This window comes from Malania oleifera, chromosome 12 (assembly GCF_029873635.1).
Source record: "Malania oleifera isolate guangnan ecotype guangnan chromosome 12, ASM2987363v1, whole genome shotgun sequence".
Lineage (NCBI taxonomy): Eukaryota > Viridiplantae > Streptophyta > Magnoliopsida > Santalales > Ximeniaceae > Malania > Malania oleifera.
The window spans coordinates 68896963-68906834 of NC_080428.1; the positions used below are offsets into that span (position 1 = coordinate 68896963).

The following is a 9872-nucleotide window of genomic DNA, read 5'->3' on the forward strand; positions in this document are numbered from 1 at the left end:
TTCTTCTATTTAGATCTTCAATGAGACAAATTTCTCTAACTGGAATGAGCAGATTCAGTTTCACCTTGGTGTTTTGGATTTGTACTTAACTTTGCGAATGGATAAGTTGGTTACTATTACTGATGCAAGCAGTTTAGAACAACGAGCACGGTCATGGAAAAAGACGAACAAATTAAGTATGATGTTCATGCGAATGTGTATAGCAAATAATATTAAATCAACACTCCCTTAACTAGATAATGCAAAGGAATATCTTAAGGCAGTGGAGGATAGATTTCGTTCACTTGATAAGTCCCTTGTAGGAAGGTTAATGGCTGAACTAACCACAATAAAATTTGATGGTAGTAAAGGAATGAATGAACATGTCCTAGAAATGACTAATCTGGCAGCTAGACTTAATACTCTGGGTATAAATGTTGATGAAAGTTTCCTTGTTCATTTTATTTTGAACTCTGTGCCTCCTAATTACGGGTCTTTTCAGATTCACTATAATACCATTAAAGAAAAATGGAATGTGAATGAAATGACAAACATGTTAGTTCAAGAAGAGACAAGACTCAAACAACAAGGACAACATTCAGTAAATGTCATGAGTCATGCATCTGGAAGTAAAGGAAAGAAATCAAATAAAAGGTTTAAAGAAATATCCATTAAAGGTAGCGGGTTCTTCTTGTGGTGGTGAGACTCGCAGGAAGGAATATTATTGTAACGACCCGGCCCTTTACACGAACTCAGGTGTCACTCACATACATCAAATACCTATACCTGTTCAAGATATGGAAACAACCCGCCCTAAACAGGGACATACGGGTGTAAAACATACATAATCATGATGTAAATGTCGCGGAAAAACATAAACATCCATTGGGATTACTACTAGCCTTATACCAGAGTTCACTAATACATCCATAATTTACATACATTCGGACTTAGAGTAATCGTCATATTACAACCTCCAAAAAGGACTTTCATCAAGTTTAGTACAAAAATTTAGATGCTTACGTAAGCTAACCAAAATAACCTCCCTAGTCCTTTTATCTACTAGGACCGACGCACGGATGGACCTGAAAACAAAGGTTGTAAGATAGGGTGAGACACCTCTCAGTAAGGAAGAAGGAGTTACAACAGTGTGTGACTGCATACATGCATATTTTCATTCAACATCTGGAATATAAATCAAATATTTTCAATACAGTAATGCATCAGGTATATCATTATTCATATTACAAAATTCCCACATCTGTCTTTTGACCATTTAATGATTTATCAGATGACCAACAGCAAAATATCCCTATAACCAGTTTTACCCCGTGGCTCGGGTTGTGCACTGGTACTCGTCCAATGCCCTGTTCGTGCAGACACTGCCGAGTACCTACATACGATCCGACTGCCTCCATTGGCTCAATATCAGCCAATGGTTTCACCCTGCTAGCCGACCATCTTGGTACCCACATCGTTTAGTACGTGTGGTTGCACGTGTACATCTAGTTACGATATCGTGTCGTATCATATAACAGTGGTTTCATTTCACCCTGCAAAGAAAGTATTTTTCAACCCTCCCGGGACTCTCAAGCTGTGGTTCTGTGTATCATAAATTCAATTTATACAAATATGATTTTATCTCCCATAAACTATATCAATAGTATAGAAATAATTCCAGCGGGTTCAAACCGGCGTCTTTCCACCTGGTTTACCCCTCTTTGTTTACTGATGCGGCTCGGTGTATCACCAGCCTCTGTTTATCACATTGTCAGTATAACAAATTGGAATTTCATTCCCATATTCTATATTAGTAGTATAGAAAATACATTCATTTCCATTTCAACATATATCACACAAGTTTAATACAAAAACCCGCTAAATGATAGAAATTCAATATACATAGTTTAACTAAATAAATAAAGGAATCGAGCCTCTCCTACTATAGTATAAATACAAATAAAGATGTTTGTAAAATTTGGAGATCATACGTCGAAATCCTCGTTTTTACCAAAAATCGTAAAATCGTCAAACCGGCATTTCTACTCGGTAGAATTTCACAAATAAGCAGTTAAATCATACATAATAACATAAACTAGCTTTTTAGCGGTTTAGTTTTCCAAAATAATTGTTGTAATCAAATTCCCCTTACCTTATATTCGAAATAAACTTCGTACGAAAACGGTCCAAAACGACAACTCGAGATCCTGAAAACCTAAAACCACAGAACATAACCTTACTATGTTTTCTACTGCTATCCAAATATCTAATCAAAATTAGGATCAGATTCCTACCTCGATTCTTGGGAAAACCCGAAACTCTCCGAAACGACGATCCGATCCACTAAAAGTGTAGAGTTTCCTCTTCTGATCCACGCAGTACCCTCCGTTTTTGGAAACGGATGATGAACGGCGAAGGATCTTAGAGAGAGAGAGAGAAAAAATGAGAGAGAGAGAGAGAGAGAGAGAATGAGAGAATGAGAGAGGATAAGAGAATTTATAGAATAAATCTTTACTTAGCCCTTAAGTAATCTAAATAAATATCTCCTCCAAGATATTTATATATAAATATCTCAAAATATCTTCTCCAAAATATCTTTTTTTTATTTTTATTTTTATTTTTTTTTGTCGGGTTACTACAATCTCCCCTCCTTATAAGAATTTCGTCCCCGAAATTCACCAACTGATACCAAACGTACTCTACCTTACGTCAGAGACCTACAGAAGAGTCGGCAGCCACCCTCAAAGCAGCTCCGGCGCGAAGTTATTATCTACCCTCGCTTATGGCGGAGGAATACCGTGGTTACAATGTGATGCTTCGGAAGATTACACACACAAAACTCTCCCGAAGACCATACCACCTATACTACTATACATAATTACATACCTTCCGAAAATAACTGCGGGTACTTCTGGCGTATTTCTGACTCTAACTCCCATGAAGCTTCCTCCACTGTATGGTTACGCCATAATACATTCACTAGCGGTATTTCCCTAGTCCGTAACTGCTGAACTTTCCGACCTAATATCAGTACTGGTACCTCCTCATATGATAAAGTCTCACTGATCTCTAGAGGTTCGTAACTCAGTACATGTGATGGATCTGGTATATACTTCCTCAGTACAGACACGTGAAATACATCATGAACTCGGGATAATGCTAGAGGTAAAGCCACTCGATAAGCAACCGAACCTATCCTTTCAAGGATTTCAAAAGGCCCGACGTACCGAGGACTTAGCTTCCCCTTCTTCCCGAATCTCATCACCCCTTTCATCGGAGCGATTCTCAAGAATACCATATCTCCTATTTCAAATTCCAACTCTCGCCGACGAGTATCAGCATAACTCTTTTGTCGACTCTGAGCTGCTTTAATTCTTTCCCTGATCAATGCAACCTTTGCAGAGGTCTGCTGAATCAGTTCTGGACCTAGTATCTGCCGCTCACCTACCTGATCCCAGTACAACGGAGATCGACACCGACGACCGTACAAAGCCTCATAAGGTGCCATCTCTATGCTCGCCTGGTAACTGTTGTTATATGCAAATTCAACAAGCGGTAGATATCGTATCCAAATATTACCAAAATCTAGTATACAAGCCCGCAACATATCTTCTAACGTTTGAATAGTTCTCTCCGACTGTCCATCCGTTTGTGGGTGAAAAGACGTACTGAACATCAATCGCGATCCCAAGGCATCCTGTAAACTTTTCCAAAAACGAGATGTAAAACGCGGATCTCGATCTGAAACAATAGATATAGGAACACCATGGAGTCGTATCACCTCCTGCACATAAAGTTCTGCCAGCTTATTCAGAGAGTAACTGACTCTGATTGGAATGAAGTGTGCAGTCTTCGTCAACCGATCTACTATAGCCCATATGGCATTCTGCCCATGCATCGCCGCAGGTAAACCCGTCACAAAATCCATTGAGACATGTTCCCACTTCCACTCAGGGACGTCGAGTGGTTGAAGTGGTCCTGCCGGCTTCTGATGTTCTGCTTTAATCTGCTGACATGTCAGGCACTGTTCTACAAATTGGGCGATCTCTCTTTTCATATTAGACCACCAGAAAGATTCCCTCAAATCCCGGTACATTTTCGTACTACCAGGATGTACAGTGTAGAGCGAACGGTGTGCCTCCTCTAGAATAACCCGTTTAATCACGGCATCATTCGGAACGCAAACCCTGCTGCGGAATCTCAGTATCCCATCACCAGAAATACTGAAGTCTGGCTTTAAACCATTCCGAACTCCTTCTATAACCTCAACTAACTTTGGATCCTCTTTTTGCGCTACACGGATCCTCTCTTGTAAGGTCGGTTGCACCACCAAGCTGGCAAGGACAGCCTGATGATTTTCTTCTACCACTTCCAAGCCCAACCTTTCCAAGTCCATACAAATTTGGTGCTGAACTCTAATCGCTGAAACAGACGCATCAACAGACTTCCGACTCAGAGCATCAGCTACCACATTAGCCTTTCCTGGGTGATAGCTAATAACACAGTCGTAGTCTTTAATCAACTCTAGCCACCTGCGTTGTCTCATGTTCAGCTCCTTCTGGGTGAAAAAGTATTTAAGACTTTTATGGTCAGTAAAAATCTCGCACTTTTCACCATACAAGTAATGCCTCCAAATTTTTAATGCAAATACTACCGCTGCTAATTCCATATCATGTGTCGGGTAGTTCTTCTCGTACTCTTTAAGTTGCCGAGAAGCGTAAGCAATTACTCTGCTCTGCTGCATTAGAACACAACCAAGACCCTTCTTAGAGGCGTCACTATAAATAACGAATCCACCATCCCCTGAAGGAATGGTCAGGATTGGAGCAGTAACCAGTCGCCGTTTCAGCTCCTGGAAACTCAACTCACATTCCTCAGTCCAAACGTACCTCACGTTCTTCCTCGTGAGTCGTGTCAAAGGACCTGCTAAACTGGAGAACCCTTCTACAAAACGACGGTAGTAACCTGCAAGACCTAAAAAGCTTCTTACTTCCTGAACATTCTTCGGTCTCGCCCAGTTCACTACTGCTTCAATCTTACTCGGGTCCACAGATACACCTTCCTTGGACACGACGTGACCAAGAAACGTAATCTGCTCTAGCCAGAACTCACACTTCTTCAATTTAGCATACAATTTCTTATTCCTAAGCATTTGCAAGACAAGCCTCAAATGCCCCTCATGCTCTGCAGCGCTCCTAGAATACACTAGGATGTCGTCGATAAATACCACGACGAACCGGTCTAAATATTCGTGAAAGACCCTGTTCATCAAATCCATAAACGCTGCAGGTGCATTAGTCAAACCAAAAGGCATAACCATAAATTCATAATGGCCATACCGAGTTCGAAATGCCGTCTTAGGAATGTCTTCCACTTTCACCTTCAGCTGGTGATACCCAGATCGTAGATCAATCTTAGAGTAGATCTGCGTGCCTTGAAGCTGGTCAAACAGATCATCGATTCGAGGTAGCGGATATTTATTCTTTATCGTCACCTTGTTCAGTTCTCTGTAGTCGATGCACATCCTCATCAACCCATCCTTCTTCTTAACAAACAAAACGGGAGCTCCCCAAGGAGAAATACTAGGACGAATGTACCCCTTGTCTAGGAGCTCCTGAAGTTGTTCCTTCAGTTCTTTCAATTCAGCTGGAGCCATACGGTACGGAGCTTTCGATATCGGCGCCGTACCTTGAACTAGCTCTATCGCGAATTCCACTTCCCTATCTGGAGGTAACCCTGGCAAGTCCTCTGGAAACACGTCAGGGAACTCGCACACTACAGCAATTGTTTCCAACTTATTTTTTTCAACCGGCGTATCTTTCACAAACGCCAGATACCCTTGGCAGCCATCTAGGAGTAGCCTCCTAGCTTGCAAAGCTGAAAGAATTCGTGGTGTAGAACGCACACACGACCCCTGGAATTTGAATTCCTGCTCCCCTGGTGGTTTAAACAACACCTCTCGCCTGCGGCAATCAATACTAGCATAACTGGCCGACAACCAGTCCATCCCAAGGATGATATCAAAACCATGCATGTCATAGACCACTAGGTTAACTGGTAGTATTCTTCCCTGAATTTCCACAGGGAAGTTATGGACTAACTTACTACACCCGACTGCAGACCCAGACGGCGTAGTCACTACCAATTCATAATCCAACAGTTGCACCTCCAAACCACATAATTTAACAAAATTACGGGAAATAAAAGAATGCGTAGCTCCAGAATCAAAAAGTACTATAGCTTCATGAAAAAACACATAAATAGTACCTGTGACCACGTCACCAGCGTTCTCAGCGTCACCAGGAGTCAGAGAATATACCCTAGCCTGGGCAGTACCCCCCCTGCTGACCACCACGCTGTGTCGGAGCATTCCCTCTGTATTGCTTCTGTGTGACTCCATCATTCCTCTGCCTCGGACAGTCTCTCATCTGATGTCCTTGTCTACCACACCGCATACAGGCTCCCGTAGACAACCAACACTGCCCCTGGTGTTTCTTACCACATAAAGAGCAATGTGGAACACTTGCGGCATTCTGGGACGTGCCACTACTATTTTTCTTCCATTTACTCTGTCCTGCCCCCGATGAATAATTAGGAGGCGCTGGCCTCTTCTTCGTAACCTGAACCTCTGCATCCTCTAGTAAACACTCCTCTGCTACCGTGGCTTTATCAACCAACGTAGCAAAATCCTGTAACTGCAGAATCGCCGTCTGCTTACGGATCTCGCTCCTCAGACCCCTCTGAAACTTCCAAGCCTTCTTTGCTTCATCAGGAATCACGAATGGAGCAAATCGAGACAGCTCCTGGAACTTGGCAGCGTACTGCTGCACTGTCAGTGAACCCTGCGTCAAATTCATAAATTCCTCCATTTTCGCATTTCTCATTGTGGCCGGAAAATAACGTTCAAAGAAGAGCTCTTTGAATCGGGCCCATGTCAACACTATCGGTATCGGTCGGTGCTCCTCCATCTGCTTTACCGACCCCCACCATCTCTCAGCCTCCCCTGCCAACTTGAACGTGGCGAAGGTGACTTTCTGCTTTTCAGTGCAGTTTAACACACCTAAGATCTTCTCGATCTCCTGGATCCAATTCTCAGCACGAACTGGATCTGTACCGCCCACAAAAGCAGAGGGCTTCAATCTGGTGAACTGCTCAATAGAGCAACCCAACTCAGTCATAGGACGATCCTGCCCTCTATTCGTACGCACTACCTCAGCCATAAGCTGCTGTGCGAATTCACGTAACACACTAGTAGAGTCGTTACCAGCCTCGGGGCCGGCACCCTCACTACTACTGCCACCTATATTGGCAGTGATATCCCTGGATTCCATCCTGAAAACATTTACGAGAATTCATTAGAAGGTAATAGCCTAAGCATCAACTAACACTATCATACTATAGACTCAGTTCCTTAAATCCACATCCTGAATATCGATGTACTCCATTAATTTAACATCATCATTCTAACTCAAGTTCTGCTCTTCCACTTGGAAACAACACCATCAATAGATTGCCATGATTTTCTGAACCCTTCGAATGATCCAGAAAAACACAGAAGTCTGCCAATTGTTTTCATCTCCAGGTATACAAAACAAAACTCAAGGTCATATCCATGTCCTATACCCTGGTATATTCTAGACTGTAACAACTAGCAACTTCTTAGTTTAGCACATATCCCTAACCAGGCAGCATGAATCAAATCATACTTCCGACTGGCTACGGGCTCTGATACCAACTGTAACGACCCGGCCCTTTACACGAACTCAGGTGTCACTCACATACATCAAATACCTATACCTGTTCAAGATATGGAAACAACCCGCCCTAAACAGGGACATACGGGTGTAAAACATACATAATCATGATGTAAATGTCGCGGAAAAACATAAACATCCATTGGGATTACTACTAGCCTTATACCAGAGTTCACTAATACATCCATAATTTACATACATTCGGACTTAGAGTAATCGTCATATTACAACCTCCAAAAAGGACTTTCATCAAGTTTAGTACAAAAATTTAGATGCTTACGTAAGCTAACCAAAATAACCTCCCTAGTCCTTTTATCTACTAGGACCGACGCACGGATGGACCTGAAAACAAAGGTTGTAAGATAGGGTGAGACACCTCTCAGTAAGGAAGAAGGAGTTACAACAGTGTGTGACTGCATACATGCATATTTTCATTCAACATCTGGAATATAAATCAAATATTTTCAATACAGTAATGCATCAGGTATATCATTATTCATATTACAAAATTCCCACATCTGTCTTTTGACCATTTAATGATTTATCAGATGACCAACAGCAAAATATCCCTATAACCAGTTTTACCCCGTGGCTCGGGTTGTGCACTGGTACTCGTCCAATGCCCTGTTCGTGCAGACACTGCCGAGTACCTACATACGATCCGACTGCCTCCATTGGCTCAATATCAGCCAATGGTTTCACCCTGCTAGCCGACCATCTTGGTACCCACATCGTTTAGTACGTGTGGTTGCACGTGTACATCTAGTTACGATATCGTGTCGTATCATATAACAGTGGTTTCATTTCACCCTGCAAAGAAAGTATTTTTCAACCCTCCCGGGACTCTCAAGCTGTGGTTCTGTGTATCATAAATTCAATTTATACAAATATGATTTTATCTCCCATAAACTATATCAATAGTATAGAAATAATTCCAGCGGGTTCAAACCGGCGTCTTTCCACCTGGTTTACCCCTCTTTGTTTACTGATGCGGCTCGGTGTATCACCAGCCTCTGTTTATCACATTGTCAGTATAACAAATTGGAATTTCATTCCCATATTCTATATTAGTAGTATAGAAAATACATTCATTTCCATTTCAACATATATCACACAAGTTTAATACAAAAACCCGCTAAATGATAGAAATTCAATATACATAGTTTAACTAAATAAATAAAGGAATCGAGCCTCTCCTACTATAGTATAAATACAAATAAAGATGTTTGTAAAATTTGGAGATCATACGTCGAAATCCTCGTTTTTACCAAAAATCGTAAAATCGTCAAACCGGCATTTCTACTCGGTAGAATTTCACAAATAAGCAGTTAAATCATACATAATAACATAAACTAGCTTTTTAGCGGTTTAGTTTTCCAAAATAATTGTTGTAATCAAATTCCCCTTACCTTATATTCGAAATAAACTTCGTACGAAAACGGTCCAAAACGACAACTCGAGATCCTGAAAACCTAAAACCACAGAACATAACCTTACTATGTTTTCTACTGCTATCCAAATATCTAATCAAAATTAGGATCAGATTCCTACCTCGATTCTTGGGAAAACCCGAAACTCTCCGAAACGACGATCCGATCCACTAAAAGTGTAGAGTTTCCTCTTCTGATCCACGCAGTACCCTCCGTTTTTGGAAACGGATGATGAACGGCGAAGGATCTTAGAGAGAGAGAGAGAAAAAATGAGAGAGAGAGAGAGAGAGAGAGAATGAGAGAATGAGAGAGGATAAGAGAATTTATAGAATAAATCTTTACTTAGCCCTTAAGTAATCTAAATAAATATCTCCTCCAAGATATTTATATATAAATATCTCAAAATATCTTCTCCAAAATATCTTTTTTTTATTTTTATTTTTATTTTTTTTTGTCGGGTTACTACAATTATGGTCCCAAGTGTTTCTTTTGTCGTGGCTATGGGTATTTGTTAACTTTTTGAATTTGATCTCTATTTTGATGCTGACAAAGCACTAGTTTCTTATGTGTGTTTTTAAGTGTTTGAACAAGTTTACTATTCAACACACACATAAGGCAAAAGGGAAATGAAAGTCAGAGGACTTATAACTTACTTCATATGGCGCATTCCATGGAGAGAAAAGCAATGAAGAAGAAAAAGATAACATTT

General features: G+C 41.0%; 1 protein-coding gene and 1 long non-coding RNA gene across 4 annotated transcripts; both read right to left on the reverse strand.

Moving 5' to 3' along the window:
• Positions 1-839: 839 nt before the first annotated feature.
• LOC131145154 (uncharacterized) lies at positions 840-2491 on the reverse strand. The gene is made up of 3 exons (XR_009134002.1): positions 2274-2491; positions 2132-2194; positions 840-1064 (listed from the first exon to the last, which is right to left on the reverse strand). It is a non-coding gene; the product is annotated as an uncharacterized LOC131145154 (long non-coding RNA).
• A 3755-nt stretch (positions 2492-6246) lies between these two features.
• Positions 6247-9502, reverse strand: LOC131145156 (uncharacterized). 3 transcript variants are annotated; one of them, XM_058094259.1, is made up of 3 exons: positions 9285-9500; positions 8014-9205; positions 6247-7311 (listed from the first exon to the last, which is right to left on the reverse strand). In XM_058094259.1, exon 3 carries the CDS (start codon positions 7308-7310, stop codon positions 6300-6302), a length of 1011 nt encoding a protein of 336 aa, XP_057950242.1. In that variant the 5' UTR covers position 7311; positions 8014-9205; positions 9285-9500; the 3' UTR covers positions 6247-6299. The 3 variants fall into 3 exon arrangements, 1 of the variants encoding a protein (XP_057950242.1); XR_009134003.1 differs by lacking the exon at positions 6247-7311 and having other exon boundaries at positions 7851-8075; positions 9143-9205; positions 9285-9502; XR_009134004.1 differs by lacking the exon at positions 6247-7311 and having other exon boundaries at positions 7851-8075; positions 9143-9197; positions 9285-9501.
• Between the last annotated feature and the right edge of the window lie 370 nt (positions 9503-9872).